At 37.1% G+C, this 17,308-nt stretch overlaps 1 protein-coding gene across 3 annotated transcripts in view; it reads right to left on the reverse strand.

Moving 5' to 3' along the window:
• Positions 1–1,880: 1,880 nt before the first annotated feature.
• PNPLA8 (patatin like phospholipase domain containing 8) overlaps positions 1,881–17,308 on the reverse strand; it is a 41,109-nt gene continuing 25,681 nt past the window's right edge. Inside the window, exons 8-9 of one of the 3 annotated variants that reach the window (XM_014963845.1) lie at positions 4,657–4,852; positions 1,881–3,013 (exon numbers count right to left, since the gene is read on the reverse strand). In XM_014963845.1, the coding sequence (XP_014819331.1) occupies positions 2,739–3,013; positions 4,657–4,852 (471 nt within the window). In that variant the 3' untranslated portion in view covers positions 1,881–2,738. Of the gene's footprint in view, positions 3,014–4,656; positions 4,853–4,876; positions 7,420–17,308 lie in introns of those variants that run through there. The other 2 variants (XM_014963844.1, XM_014963846.1) reach the window with 2 other exon arrangements.

Genomic DNA, 17,308 nt, shown 5'->3' on the forward strand with positions numbered 1-17,308 from the left:
CTTTGCAAACATACTGTAATTTCTTAAATATGGGATCTAAAAAGGCAGCCAAATAGTTGCACTCATCAGCCTGGAGTATGATTAATGTAGCCTGGAAGGTGGATTAGAAAAGCCAAGGCTCTATACAAAATGACTGTTTTTTCAACAGAGCTGTAGTGGAAGCTTTTCAGGCAGCTCACGAAGAACTAGAAAAAGCCCTCATATTTAAATAAAGCTAATTTGAGATATTCCACACTCATGCAAAAGACAGGTAGCTTTCCTGGTTTGCATCCTCTAATCAACTCCGAGTATAATGTCACGTTTATCCACGAGAAGAGTGCAGAGTACGAGAACTTCTCAATGATGAGAAATTCTTGCATCACAGCAAACAGAAACAGCGTTCCACCTGCAAAGCCCAGGTCAGTGTGTACACTTACCCCACTGTCTGAAAATTAGTAACTCACAGGTTTTATTTATACAAAAATTAGGTGGAAATGTTATCGCTTTGTTCACGACAAGTAAGCATTGTCTTAAATAAATGCTTAACCCAAAGAGCTATGACTGGAAACTTAGGAATTCAGAATAATGCCTTTGATAGCCTGATAGATGCTGCCATCGCTTTGCTCTTTGCCAGGGGAAGAGGTGTGTTATTTATGTTGTTACACGAGACTCTCCTGTGTCGTCTATTTTGATTTAGGATGCTGGCAACACACCTTCACCGTAGACAAGATACCTTGGTGAGAACAAAGTTGACATTTATTTTGTGTATGTTTATAAACTATCTCACATCAATGGGAAATGCTTGGTCTTGTCATTCTTTGACTCAGTTCTTAGTAACTGGAAGGAAGAAGGGGAGTTGTATCAAGTGCAGTTGCACTAAGACCATAACACTTTCCTTTTTAGTATTTTTATTGCCCTATTCAAGTAACTGCTTTTGGTGTTCATAGTTTAATAAACAAAAAGAAAGGGGTGGATGGGGATTGAACAACACACATTTGTTCACTGATCTTTAAATTCCTCTAGCTTTTAAACACTTTTTTTTTTCCTCTGTTTCTCATTTTCTCCCTCCCTCACATACTGACTGACAAAGGCTTCTTTACTCCTTACACACCACAGATTTGTTTGCATTGGGAACAATTTAAAACATGTGAAGGCTACAGCTTAGGTACCGATGACACTTACGAGCTTCAACGGCAAAAACAAGCCAGAGAATTGAGGGAGCACCAGAAAAGTCTGGACAGCCGAGTAAAATGACACAGGCAAAAATAAATCAGATTAAACAAAGAACAGCCCAAATCAAGTATTTTCTTGCAGAGTCACAGAATACTATGTAGCCACTGCTAAGGCAATGAAGGATCTCAGCTGTCTTCCTCAAAGCTCCTTTCCTAAAGGCAGCCTAAAAACATTCCCAATGTTTCAAGATGACAAGTACAGAAGGTGGCTATCGAAGTAAATGTTATTTTTAGTAGATAATGCAATGACAGGTGATCAGTCCTGAAAGGCAGAGTGACAAATGCACTGGTTTTTGGCAAAACTGGACATTTTATCTACTGTATAAAACATACATTTTATCTAGTAGAAATTTTTATGTACTGTAACAGTCCAAGAGGCAAAAACTCACCCAGAAACCCGTCAAGCACCCTTATTAATGTGTACCTGCCCGGTGTGGCACAGCCGCTGCATCCAACTCCAAGGTGGCTGCAGTCACTCTGCTCTGAAGAGCTCACGTGTGCCTCCCTGGTGTGGAAAATGCCGTTTCCTTGCCGTGCTGCACCGTCCCCGCTCACCACACCACCCTCCTCCACACCAGCAGAAAGGTGCCAAGGAAGGACTAGTAAGATCTGTAGTAAGCTCTAAATGTAACTCCACAACTCTAAAGTAATTTCAAGAGGATGCATATATGAAAGTTAAAAGACAAAAGCAAATGCATAATTTATTATTTCAGGTATCAACCGCTAATTTTTTCTTGACTAGAGACACCCAGAGTTTGGCATCCAAACCTGAAGCTTTTATAGTGAGCTCCTGATTCACTTAGAACTATTTCAATATTTTATTTTCTTTATCCTGTGACAGGAACAGCTGCTAAAGCAAAGTTCTGGGGCATGGGATTATTTTCAAATAATGAATGAACCAATCTGAAGTTATCTCGATGAAAACAATAAGCAGCAAGTCCTTAAAACCAGTTAATTTTGATAATTTAATATGCCATTTGTAGTCATCCAAACACTGTTATGTACAAAACCCACTGAAAATAAAAAAAAAAAGAATTTAAATGTTATCTCTCAAATGTAAAAGTGCAATTAACACAGGCAACATTTTTGTAAGAACATTGGATTTCTATGAAATTCACTGGCTATGGAGGAGCATAACAGGTATATTGCCTACACTGAAGTGAATGAGGATTTTATTTTTTGTTAATTTTCAATAAGTCTGATAGTTGATAAATAAAGTTTTACTGCCACCATAATTATGGTACATACATCCAAAAATGTGTAACACAATTGTTTTCATAATTTTCAATTTTACTGACTTTAACAAAGTAGAGCAACAGTAAGATCCCTAAAGTTCAAAAAATAAGTAACACCATAAAACCTTGTATCAAGTAAGTGTGCACAAAACAGCCACCCTGAATTGCCTTCTCTGAATTCTGACAGCTTTGCAAAGATGTCATTTACTCCCAATAAACACTCCTGCTTTACAGTACTAAATGGATTTTCTGGTACAAGATTTATATTTATGATCTTTCATGCATTACATATTCACAATTTGGAAAGAAATGGAAGGCCTTCATACATGTCAGCCTTTAATCTCATCCAGTCCTGAAGTCTCTGCAAAGTTGTTTTTTCTTGTGTTAATATTTTTGCAGCTTTTCGCAGTTTTTCTTCATTTCGTTCTAAATAGCGAATCCCATCCGTCTGCAGCTGGTTGAGCTTCTCTTTGCGACTTTCATCCAGAGGAATGTCCTCATTCATCAGAGGGTTAAATCTGAAGTACGTGTCTGGAGGTAAGAGCGCATCCAGCATGGTGTGAACTTCTGCATTGGAAACAAATGAAAGAAACTGTTAATATTTACATGAGATAAACAGTCTGTCAGGCTCTGAACAACAAGTGCTCTGGAGCCACAGAGGAAGTGTGACTGTGCAGCATTGCTGAGCAGATGTTCCTCCACCACTGCCTTACCCAAACCCCTTTCTCACTAGAAGGTTTGCTAATGACCCTGTAGCTCTGTTTATCCCGGAAAAGCTCTATCTTTTATTCTAAGAAAACTCCACTGGTATGGCAATTAAGAAGGTTTTACAGCTATTCAGATTTGTAATTACATGTACATTCCATTCTGTTGCAAATGAGAGTGCATTCTGAAGAGCAGGAATGTACTGTACATATTTTTATTACTAAAAAAGTAATAAAATAATATTTACTCTTATTTATTATAAAAGTAAAAAAATAAAACTTTTACTACTATTACTTTTATTACTATACATACTTTTATTGTTATGTACATACTGTACATAACAATTCCAGTTATCCATGATTTGTTACACTCAGTCCTAACAGCAGTAGGCATTATGAAACCAATAGATATATATTCTGCTCTAATCTCAAGGACTGCAGTAAAAGAGATGTAGGTTGAAAGCTTTCTTTTGTGTGCAACTAATTCATTTTTTACGTATTACTACACTTTTTTGGTTTGAAATTAACGTGCATTTAATTTAAAATGTTCATGTTAAATTGTAACAGTTCAGTTAACTAGTACAGTGACAAACTGGCTACATAACGTATTTTAGGTTCCTCTCTCTCTTTTTTCCTCTCTTTTATAAACAATTTTCTCTCTCCTTTTAGATTTCTATTTGTTGGCTTCCTTAAAATTCCATTTCCATTATTTCTTTCATCTCTCATTCTCTTTCATTTCAATTTTCTTTGCATTCTTACCACGCTTCCTCCTTCTTTTACTGTTATATAAAAAATTTAAAGTGAAAAAACCATCATGGGTAAGACCACAGCAAAAGATTCTTGTTAACTTGAAATCCTCTCTGCTTGGTCCCTCCTCCAGTAAATTCCTCTAATGTCTCTGTTCTTGTCTCACCACATCCAGTCTTTCTTGCCCTATTTAATATTCTCTTCTTTTCACTTCAGAATATAACTTCCCATTTGCTCAAATCTACTCTCTGCTCTTTCCATTTCCTCTCCTTTGGTCTCCACAATAAACTTTCCTCCTTTTCCCCAGTCAAATTTCTTGCCTGATTTTTCTGCTGCAATGAAACATTTTTCCCTTAACAGATGTCTCTCCTTCCCACTACCTTTCCGTGATTGTGCAAAAACCAAAGGTGGCCCACAATCCAGCTTTTTCTTACTAAAGATAGTTGACAGATCAGGCAGCAAGGGATCTAGACTGTAAGAGTATTTCTTGACCCCTAGCTTTTTACATTAGCAGTTCCCTTTATAAGAGTAAAAAACCAAACATCTGCGTATCAATATTTCCTGTTTATAAAAACAAAACAGATATAAACTGCTAGTGGTAGAGCTCCAGTGCACTCCCATCTAGGAACAGAGTTTAGTTTGGAAAACACATGCTTGGTTCCTCCTGACGGCGATGGGAGTCCTGACCAGTGACAGACACAGTCTAGTCCTTGGAAAAGCACATGTTAAAAACACAGAAAAGAACTAAAAGAGACCAACCTTCTGTGTCAGTTGCGCTGCTGATGACATTTGTGAGCTTGGCTTTCAAACTGGTGTACGTGACGTTGGTCTTTCCCTCACTCTCGTATCGCCCAGTGCCCAGCGATACCAGACACTGCAGCGGCACGCTGGGCCAGAGACACTTGCACTCATGAACTGCCAGCGCAGAAGGGTTATTTAGAAGCAGCCCTCCATCCTGTAAATTAAAAATAAGTACAAATGTTATGTGTTACATGTAGAAGGGGTAGGCTAAAACAGCAGCATTTACTGGAATATCTGAAGAAGTCATGACTTTGTCTTCTGAAGACCTTTTAGGTAAGACAAACACGTATATTGATAACTTTTTAAACAATCAAAAAAGTCCGCATCCTAAAATGTTTATTACTAGTATTACATGGATATATTCTGTAACTAAATCCAAATCATTACCTGTAGATTCCAAAATAAGTAAGTAAATAAACAATCACAAAAGCTGAGCTTGGCCCAAGCTACTTTATAAGCACAGTGATTACACAGGATGCTGCAGGTTGGAGCAAGAGTTGGAAAATCATAGAATCAGTTAAATTGGAAGGAATCTACTGAGTTTTCTGGTCCAATTCCCCTGCTCAAGCAAGGTCACGTCCAGTTGGGCTTTAGAGTTATCTCCAGAAATGGAGACTCCAAAGCCTCTCTGGGCAACCTGTTTCAATGTTTGACCACCCTCACACTAAAAACTTTTCTTGTGTTCAGATGGAATTTCATGTACCATTGTCTTTTTTCCTTCCAGCAGGTACCACTGGGAAGAGCACTGCTCCTTCATCTTCATTCCCTCTCACCCTTTATTTGTACACATTAGTAAGATCAACCCTGAGCCTTCTCTTCTCTAGGCTGAGTAGTCCCAGCTCTCTCACTCTCTCCTCGTATGAGAAATGTCCCAGTTCCTTAATCATCTCTGTGGACCTGCACTGGACTTGCTCCAGTATGCTCATGTCTCTCTTGTACTGGGGAACTGGACACAGTACGGCAGACACAGCCTCAGCAGTGCAGAGAGGAAGGCTCACCTCCCTTGGTCTGCTCTTGATGCAGCCCAGGATGCTGTTGGCCTTTTTTGCCACAAGGGTGCATTGCTGGCTCATGTTCAGCTTGGCCACCAGCACCTCGAAGTCCTCTGCCAAGGTGCTTTACAACCCGTCAGTCCCCAGCATGGGCTGGTGCATGGGTTATCCCTCCCCAGATGCGTGTTTGCCTTTGGCCTCATTCAGCTTCATGAGAATTCCCCAACCTGTTGAGGTTCCTCTGCGTGGTGGCCCAACCATGTGGTGTACCAGCCATTTCTCAGATTTGTACCATCTGTGACCCCTGTCCCATTATTTAGGTCATTAAGGAAGATTTTAAATACTATTGGCCTCAGCACTGACCACTGGTGTACACCTCTAGTGACTTGCTTCCAACTGGACTTTGTGACACTGATTCCAGCCCTCTGGGCCTGGTCATTCAGCTGGTTTGCAATCTATCTCACTGTCTACTTATCTAATCCATACTTTGTCAGCTTGTCTATGATGATGTTATGGAAGACAGCGTCAAAGGCATTACTGAAGTTGAGGTAAACAACATCCACAGGTTTCCACTTGTCCACCAAGCTAGTCACCCCATTGCAGAAGGCTACCAGGTTGGTCAATCATAAGCTCCCCTTTGTAAATTCATGCTGACTACTCATGATCACCTACTTGTCCTTCACGACTTTGAAAATCCTTTCGTGGAAGATTTCTTCCATCACCTCCTGAGGGACTGGGCTGAGGCCAACTAGCCTGTAGTTCCCCAGAGGTTTCTTCTTGCCCTTCCTGAAAAATAACATCTGCTCTGCCAACCTCTTGCAATCACCATGATAATTTAAAAATGACCCAGAATCACCTCACAGTGGCATTAGCCAGCTCCATCAGCACTCGGGTGCGACACATCAGGCATTATGGGATTCCTGAAGGGCATTTTTACCAAAAAAACATTTAAAGACTGAGACAAAGGCAGTGTTAAGCATCTCAGCCTTTTCCATGTCATTTGTCACCAGCTCTCCTGCCCCTTTCAGTAGCAGGTCCATGTCTTCCCTACTGTTTCTTTTGTTTATATACTTGTAGAATCCTTTGTTGTTGCCCTTTACATCCTTCTCCAGATTCAACTCTAGGCTGGCTTTTGCTTTCCTGACTTCATCTCTGCAAGACTGCACAGGAGCTCTATACTCCTCCTGGGTCACCTGCTCCTGCTTCCACCTATTGTACGCTTTGTTTTTATGTCTGAGTTTAGTTAGGACCTTCTTGCTCATCCGTGTCTGCCACCTTTGCTTGATTTCCTACTTGTTGGGATGCTCCTTTCTTGATCTTGGAGGAAGTGATCACTGAGTATCAGCCAGCTCTCCTGGACCCCTCCTCTCTTCAAGGCCATAACCCATGGGATTCTTCCAAGCAGACCTCTGAGGAGGATGAAGCCTGCTCTCATGAAATCCAGGACTGTAGTCCTGACTTTTTCCCGCTCCCTTTTCTTAAGGTCTTGATCTCCATCATCTCATGGTCACTGTAACGAAGGCTTTCTTTAACTTTCATGTCCGTGACCAGTTCTTTATTCTTCCTAAGCATCAGGTACAGCAAAGCACCTTCCGTTGTTGGCTATTCCATCATCTGTGCCAGGAAGCTCATCAATGCACTCAAGAAATCTTCTAGATTGCTTGAGCTCTTCTGGATTGTACTTTCATCAGGTATCAGGATGACTCAGGTTGCCCCTGATGACCAGACCCTGGGAACATGGGGCAGCTTTAAGTTGTCTGAAGATCAGAATTCAGCCCAAGGCTAATAGGAACAAAGGCTACTCATATAAGTCTGCAAGCGAGGAGAGACATCTTTTGCTAGCAACATGTCAAAATCATTGGTAATTAGGCTGCGATACAATACTTTAGGACTAATAAGAATCAGTATGACTGAAAACAAGTCTAAGAAGGATTCAGACAAAGAGATTTTGATCCAGCAAATCTCAAAAAGTACATTCAGCCCTTCTTGGAAGTAAAATGATCATCACCCCAATTAAATGGATTACTTTGGACTCTGAGTTCAACAGGACATTCTCTATTGGGAATGCCTTAAAAAAGCAGTTACAAAGGCAAAACTTAAGCTGAAAACATTAACAATACCAAAGACACAGATCTTCATAGCCATTCAAAAATCTACACAAAAAACTACATGTAAAATATAAAAGAAACACAATATTGACAACAATATGCATTATGCAAAAGCTCCTTATATCCTAAAGCTCCCCGAACTCCCTATATGCCACACCTGACCATCACGTTACAAGAACAATAAAAAAAAAAGAAACTACTCAGGAATAGCTTAGAATAAAAAGAAATGTTTTGGAGTTGATAAACACTTTACAGAAACTCCTTTTCACTACAGCTGTGCGAGATGAACAAGTAAAAACAGGATTACTGAGCTGAGGTTTTTTTGAGTTGGTTTTTTTTTTGGTGGTTTTTTTTTTTTAGATAAGCTTTCATTTCAACCTACAAAAAGCTCTTTGAACTCCTTCTGGATACTGTCCACTTTGCTCAAAACAGTGCTAAAATGAATGGTCTCTTCAGTGCCCATTATCCTTTGCTTATGGTTAAATTAACTTCTATAAAGAAAACTGAAAACAAGGGTGTTTTTGTCCTTGATATAATTCCCCATGAATCTTAAGCTAAAAACTAAATAGTTATCTTTGTAGTGCTTCCTTTTTTCTTTAAATCCTAGATTAAAAATACTCACCAAATCATTGCCACAGATCTTGTCAATATAATTTAATTAAACATGATTTCTACACCATGGGAAAATTAGTTTTATCAAGAGTTAGGAGGTATATAATACTAGAATACTACAATATTTTTGTAATATCGACAAATAAAAGATCAAAGAAAGGTACAGTACACATACCTACACACACCAAACGTGTACTGTCATGATACCAACAGCTCTGTGCAATGGCTTCCATATTTAAACATTCTCCAATTTAGGCTTATGGAATTAACAGTAAATATTAATTCCTAATATTTTTCAATTTAGACACCTTTTACATAACTTCTAGCATTTAGAGAGCTATACGTCATTTTTGGAAAGGCAGAAGTAGGACTTAATAAGGAAGCCAATTGATTATTTTTTTCCCCTCCAGATAATGGTTGATAATGATCACATACCAATCAATATTGTGCTTCAAACCAGCTTAATCTGTTAAACAAAGATGTTCATCATATTGCTCTTTTACTTAAAATGATAAACTACTGAAGCAGTAAGTAACATTATTAGTTCAGACTATTAAGGACCCAGTGAAGGAAATACTGCAATAATGTATTTAATTCTGCAGCTCTAGAAACCTTAGAGCTAATTAAGTTAACGGCTGGAATTCTTGTGGAAAAAAAAATTGCACAAGTTTTAGAATTAGTTGCAATGATTTCACATGGATGCGAATTCTAAGAACACTGTAAACAACAAAGAATTTTCCAGTTCTAAGATTAAAAAATAGAAATCAACCCTTCTGATTCTGAATAATTCCTCTAGCTTCATAAAACCGGACAAAAAGTCCTTCCTGAGAAACTTATTAAACTAGTAATACAGAGATATGAAAGCCAGATCTAAATTTTTTGAAAAGTAAATGAAACCATGACACATCATTCTTCACGCTTGTCCTTGAGGCACTGGAATACAATTCCAAAGTGACTGGCTCTGCAGTTTTGTACATAAGATATAATGAGGTCACAAGAATCTTCACTGATTCTTACTCTGAATTCCTAGATATTTAGCCTGTCAATTCATTTTGGACAACTGCTAAATTTTTAATTTTTTTTTCCTGATTTTGTTGAAATTATCCTCTACATATAAAAATGAATCTGAATTATTTATAACTTATCAATTAAAATATTTTTATTGTAAGCACACAGTTTTCAAATGAAGTTTATAAAAATACATTAACCAAAATGCAATATAACCACAAGACTGAACGACTGCTAGCAGCATGGAATGTCTTGGTGACTAATGCAATAGCTTTCTCTTCCATATTAGTTTCTACGAGCTTTCTTGCTGCTTTAAAGTTTCATGCAGTTAAGCTGAAAGTGAACAAGGCAAATATTATCCGATCTATGGGTACACAGATGCCTGTTGCCCAAAATCTGAACTCTTGTTTGTCTCTATTTTCAGAAAGAAGTAATTCATTTTATGAGTCCATTCAATTTCAAATGTTCTGTTTTCTTGGTAAAATCTTATGTCTTTGATCCACCTATCTCTCAATCTTAATTTTTTCTGTTAGTACAATGGTAAAGTTAGGATCTTCCCAGCATGCTTCTGCAGGAGGGGAGAATAACAAACCAAGAACAGTAATCCAGAAGCAAAAAATTTAACCCAAACAATTAAATGTATTGATTCAGGCCATGGACTGAAAGATATTCATGGCTGGGAAACAAACAGGAGTAAACACCAGTAAAATACTTTTAGAAATGCAGCAAAGTGGATAGTTGTGATGTGCTATGGGGAAAAATATGACGATTGTTCAAAAGATTAGGGAAATGAGGTGTATTAGTGACAAGCTGCACCACTACTCCACAGAATGACTGTGGGGAAAGTTTCATGTGTCTGACTTTCCATGAATAAATAAATAAAAAAAAAGTAATTACACAATAACACATTTTAGAATGATTTTGACTATGGTGATCAGCAAATGCCAACATTAGGGAGATTTGCAAAATGCAGTGAGAGAATGAAACCTTCAAAATGTATGAAAATTGTTGCATTCTTTGTGTCCACTATCTGTTTTATGGAATATGTTTTCCGAACATAATTTGAAAAGCATGTATTTCATGAACCCACATTAATGTAGCACAATTCTGATCTCCTAAAGCCTTCATATAAACAAAATAATACAAACAAAAAAGGATCTTTATACCACATACAATGGTACAAAAATCTTGTTGATAAAAAGTGGTATTTTAAATTATACCATAAGCTTCAGATGGAATTCGAATTCTACAAAGCAATGCTGATTATATGCACAGCCCTAAACCTTTTCAGTTCCTAATTAATTTATCAGTTCCTTTTTAACAGACTGGAATGTCTTCAGATGTCCCTCCATTTTTATTATTAGACATTTTGCTATGGTATGGTACTGTCTGTGTGCACACAGAAAAAGAGAGACGATATGAACTGTGTATTAGATTAACTACTACACTATTAAGGTACACTTCAGCTAAAAGCAAAACCAGTAGGTCAAGTGAAATGATTATCCACTTTTATTCAGTACTCATGAGGTCAAACTGGGAATACTGTGTCCACTTTTCGACACCCTGGAACAAGGTACTGAAAAACTAGAATAGAACCAAAGAACCACGAAGATAGTTTGGGGGCTGGAGCACGTAGCATATGAAAAGAGATGCAGGGAACTGGGTTTGCATAACATGGAAAAAGAGAAAGCCAAGGAGGAATCCAATCAGAGTCTTCCACTAATTAAAGGGGGAGAAGACACATACAGACTCTTTCAAAAAGTGCAGGATAAGAGCCAGACAATCTCCATCCTTGGATATTTTCAAAACTCAACTGGGCAAAGCCTTGAGCAACTCGGCTTAACTTTGAGGTTTATCCTGCTTTGAACAGGAGGCTGGACCAGATGTCCTCTTGATGCCTTGTCCTCCTCTGATTTTCCTAAGGCTCTACTCCATTAAAAAAAAATACTATATGAATCATAGATGCATGTTATTTTAGCTACAAAATGGTATTACATTTTAAAAGCCATTCCTATAAGAAACTGAACTTTGTCAGTCCAATCTAAGTCTTGTGGAAAATGCAAACATGAATTTTCCATATGTGACTAATACCTTGGAATCTGTAACTGAAGGAGTAACTTACAGGAACTCTTCAAATGACTAAACTACTGACCAACATCCACAAACATGTGCAATTGTCCTGAGTTCTGACTCAGGACTCAGTGTTGGGCAAAGGGCCAGAGTAGACCCCTCATTCTCACTGTTCTCCCATTCTCAGATTGTCTGGCCTTCCCTACATTTCACCATCTCTCTTCATTTAGCTAGTTCTCAATCCAAATGCAAACTCTTTTTCACTTCCCAAACATACATGAGTCACCCCTTCCCTTTTGCATTCCTCTGTGCTGCTACAGCCTTCATATTCCGATCTTTGCAAAACCCCTCCACACTTGAGTCAACTTAATTTGCTGGCAGTACACTGAACACAAAGTGCCCTATGTTAATGTAAGTTAATGTAAGTAAGTGCTGAAAAAGGGTTTATAATTCTCCTCGCATCATGCAGGTAAACAATAGGAAAGAAGGCTTTTTTAAACATTTCTAATAAAAATAGTGGAAGTAATTAAATAAATTAATCTTAAAATGGAGCTTAAGACATGTAAACCCAAGCTTGTTAGTGATAGCAAAGCAGTGAACTCAGGTACTGGGAGATTACTTTTAGTCTTTTGCTAAAGGCTAAGTGGTAAACATTCAATTATTATGTTTTGTTTAATATTTTATCAGCTAATTCCCAAGTGAACTCAGTGAAATGGTTTCTTTCATACAGATTTTTCCAAAAAATTCCCCATGCAACTGTAACCATATTTTTAGGGCTTGCTGGTTGTTAGCCAGAAGACTGAAGCTGCAGCTAGCGTTTTCTCTAAGCTTTCTGATAGTTGCAGAGTAGCCAGGGAAGGCTCCCTCATGATTAGACTACCAGATAAATATTTAAATTATTTAAAGCAGAAAAAAATGCACTCTTTGCAGGCATATGCTCCAGTGAAAACTCTGTGGTAAAGATGCCCTGCTTTCCCAGTTCTAGGGATAAAGAAAGGCCTGGTTAAACATTATGAAATAGATGGAGGCACATTCTACAATCAGAAGGAAACATATTAAGAAGTCTCAACGAAAGCAAACACTCCAGACCACTTGGAGCCTGGCTGCACTGAATCTTCCGAAAAATCTTGTCCCTTTTAAATAATTATGATGAATATGCATAAAGTCACCACTCATACTTCAGTCAAAACCTTAGAAGCAATTATTTAAACTTAAGATATTGAAAAAAATCAGTCTGAACAATACTTCACCATGGGCAGTTGTATCTAACTAGTTCAGAATACTCTGTACATTCCTAGCCTATCATTGCATTTCCTAATTCTGTCAGACTCAAGCTGTGCCTTGTACCGGTTCTGTGTAAAATCTGTGCTGCACAGTTGCACTTAAATGATGCTAAGCTTTGTGCAGAAAATTATCTAGCACTGGGTGAATGATATATAACTTAAGAAAGCCAAGTCTGATATTTGGAAGCTGAGTTTGCTGGCTCCATAGTAACCATTTCACCTCACTGCCTATGCAGACATGCCTTGCATTTTAGTTCGCTTTTACAGCCTTGCTCTGCTGTTTACTTTCATTGTCTTTGTGAAAAAGTGGAGACAGAATTAGTACAAAGCTATCACCGGCTAGGACAAGACAGGCTAAGATTCTGAATGGACTTTTGAAAAATATTTTTCAAATTCCATGTTTGAAGTCAACATACAGACAATAAATGTGCAGATTAAGGGTAGAGATTTGCTTCAAATGATAAGTTTGAAGAGCTGCTGCATATTACAAAGGGTTACTTCTTAGATAAAATGACTACTCCAAAAACATTAACTATAGTTACCGTAAGTAAAATAGGTATCCCTTGCTGAATCATTCTCTAAAATCAGCTCAATACATTTACATAAGCGGCAGCAAAATGTCCTCAGAGTAGAAGACAGGAATGAGAAACAGGAGAGTTATTTTACTACCTGTAAGATCTACTTGTAAAGACAATTTTGAGATTCACATCCTGACCTCTCATTGCACTAAGTACCAGGTGCCATTATGAGAATGTCACTATATTCACATATAAAGCTTTCAGGCTCAGTCAAACATCATTGGGCTACCAAACCACAGTTTTTAAAATACACTTTGTGAAAAAGGAATCTATATATTCAGATTTGACCATGAAATAAACTAGTCCCTATAGTGCTCGGCACAAATATACTGTCCCCAATACAAAGGTTACATTAACTTGTTCTGTTAAATACATACAGAAATGTTTGAAATATTACATTAATTATGGGTCTCCTCTTGTGAATACTCAGTCAGGTCACAGTATTACCAAGGATGAAACTGTTGAAGAGAAGCTCCCAGCAAGCACAGGAAATCTTTATGTCCCTGCACAAACTACTCTGACCCCAGAAAATAGATAATGTGTTATAAACATGAAACAGCACAGAAGTAGAACTATTTCCTATTTAACTTGATGACAGGAACAGGTGGTAACAATATTTCCAAGAATTCTCTAAAATGTACAGTGCACTAGAACAATTTGGTTTAGCTTCATTCTAATGGTGGGTTTGATCCACTTCACTGCATGAGATAAGTGAGAAAAGATTTTTTAAAATAAATTAGATAATTTTCTACAAAGCACACAATGATCTACTGTTATCTCTTTATACACATATTTCATGCAATTTATTTAGAAAGATACATCCTTGCTTCATAATCATGCTAACAGGAATGCTATTGCGTCAACCACATACAATTTATGATGTATTCTGCACTATGCTGATGCCCAGAGGTGACAGATACTAATGAAATCCTCCTATACACCAAATTTCTAACAATTTCAGAATGAACTGATGCCATTACTTAAGAAGAGGCAGAAATGCTTCTTTAAATTCCTGAAATAAACATCTTCTGCTCATTACTTCGTAAGGCTATTTCAAAATTTCAATTTCTCTTCAGACACTAGAAAAACAAACACTCCAGAAATGTGACAAGTAACTGCTCAATAAAGCAATTCCCCTTAAACTCGTTAATGGAAAAATTCTTCAGAAAATGTTTGTACAGAAAATGAAAATTAAATGCACTTGTATTTATATTACTGAATGACACTAAAATTAAAGTTTCCATTACTGCTGTCTTTGACAGTTTAAAAAAAAAAACCCAGAAGGTACATTAGCTAGATTTATGTTTCTAGTACACTAGTTGCAAAAAGAGAACACTTTGTACTGAGATGACAACACATAAAATATTAAAAAAAAAAAATTACCAAAGTTTAAAAGGTTACTGAAAAGCTTCCTTTTCCAAACAGCTCTTCTCCCATGCAATATTCATAATTTTTTCCTAAATATTAGAAACACCCTATTACACCATTTGCATATACAGAAATGTTATGCTAAATGCTATCAATAGTATTGCTATTACAAGCTAAACAATTAATAATATATTTTACATATTTTACCCTACACTAGCCATGTTTGCTCTTGACATTTCTGTCAAAAATGGTTGGCTGAGGTAGACCGCTAGGTGATTATTTTAAATTATTAACTTATCCCAGCTAGTCATTAATTTCACAGAAAATGACCAGCTGCTCTGAAGACATTACTGAATTCATGTTTTTGTGTCAGATATGGAAAACGTACTCTTACACTGCACTGGTGAAGATTTGCTACATATTAGCAGACATCATGAAAGAAAGAATTACTGGGCAATAAAATATACTGTCATTAAAAGCACAAGCTGTGCACTGCAGATTTGATTACATGAATTCTGCAATGAACAACAGGACAATCACCAAAATAGTATTTTAACTGTGGTTCCCATATGATGAATTGCCTGCAGTATTACCAGTGAGGATCAGTGTGCAACCTAAGAGAAAAAAGCTGGCCTGTGGTTGAATCTATACTGGCCCCAAACACAGGCCTGAGCTCCAGTTCTCCCTGTCATGTTTGTGAAGCGCAGGCAAGGTTCAAGAGCATGCACACACACACATCAAAAAAAAAAAAAAAAAAAAAAGGAAAAAAGTCCCTAACAAACAAAGAAAACCAAGCAAAAAACCCCATGGATCTGAATTCAGGATTCATCAGGATCAGAATTTCTGGATTCAGGTAATGCTAGATGGCTAAAATTGAGAAGGTTTGTCCTTTCTGACAACATTTAACTTAGAAAGCATATAAAAATGCTATGATGGGATATATCAGACTAAGGAAAAAACTCTAGTAGTTACACAAAAGAATCACATTACTGTAAAACCTCCACAGGTGAGCAGGAAATCCCAAATCCAGAGATATCCTAATCCTTATGAGAACTGACCATGTTAGATTTTCAAAATTTCAAAATCCTATAAATTTCATTTCCTAAGCTAATAATGTAAATATTCTTAAGAGTCAGTATATTTTTACAGCAATAACCTGGTTGTTATTAATATTAATTATTGATATAAGTTTTGCTAACTAATTGGCCTATGCTTTTAGCTATCAATTTGCTAAGGAATAGTAAAATGACAGGATATTAAAAATGCTTTGAGAAAAATACAGAGGACTATGAAGATTAGTAGGGAATCCAGGTGACTGATATTATTGGATGTATCACTGATAAATGCTACTCAAAATCTGCTGGTCATTCATCTGTTTGAAACCACACAATAATCACAATAGTTTAAAGTAACTCTACAGGCAACTTCTAAAACTAAATATATTAAACACTCCACGAATTTTTTTTATCTTTCATATTGTAAATTCAAACTGAAATTGGATTTCCCTTAAAACCTCTTGTTTTATAAAACTATGTAAGCCATTTCTTAATACAATTTTATTCTTGATTTTTTGACTCAAAAATGAGATGTCATTTAATTGCAACTAAAAAGAAGCAGGTTTATAACTAAAGGATTTGATGTTAAAATGGAGAAAATTTAAGAAATAAAGAGACTAATTATTGGAGATAACTGATGTGACATGTTCAGGATTTGGATATTAACTACCTAGTATTTGTATCCATGGTGGGTGCAGGGAAAGGGGGAATAAGAACTGAAGGGAAAAGTTCTGCACTTTCACTAGTACTCTAAATTAAGAAATACATGCCTACAACACAAAATACAAGAGCGGTTTATCAAAGGCAGATAAAAACTGAAACAGAAATTTTTAGATTAAGAAAATCTGGATGTATAAAGCTTCTTACATATCAGACCACTGGGAGTGATGAAAGGGACTACAGTGGAAAAAGAACTGGCTGATCAGATGGGACAACAGCGTATATTGAATGGAGAACTCTTTAGCTGGGACTGTTTTCTACCAGAGTTAGTCAATGGCTGGTTTGGGGCTCAAAAGTCTTCAACTGCTAATGAAATCTGTTACTGTAGAGACTTTACAAATACAAAAACCTTACTGTAAATAGAGAATGAGTCTAAGGTCTAAGAAAACCCAAAGGAGAGGACATGTAGCCAAGCAAAGTGCTCATAAACACAAAGCTATGCTCTTCAGAACGAAGTTGGAATCAGACCAATCACAATAAAGATCTGAGTAGAGCACTATCACAGAATGATTCAACTACCTATATGTGAAGTAGCTATTGAAAAAGGCAACTGTAATTCCAAGTTGTATCTTCCTCTGAAACAGGAAATACACGACACAGTTAAGACATCACCTACAATACAGTGTTTCAGCCCGATCATTCATTGACTCCTCTGAATTTTGCTTCTAATTTAGAAATGCTAATTTTGAATTTGGAATATCATTCAAGTTTGCACAGTATGTCTTGGGTCATGCCAAAACACACTGAATAGTCTGGTTTCATGAACGATTACTCAAACTGCAGCAGGTGCAACAAAGGACCGTTAGGATGATCAGG

Source organism: Calidris pugnax, unplaced genomic scaffold (assembly GCF_001431845.1).
Source record: "Calidris pugnax isolate Ruff unplaced genomic scaffold, ASM143184v1 scaffold44, whole genome shotgun sequence".
NCBI lineage: Eukaryota > Metazoa > Chordata > Aves > Charadriiformes > Scolopacidae > Calidris > Calidris pugnax.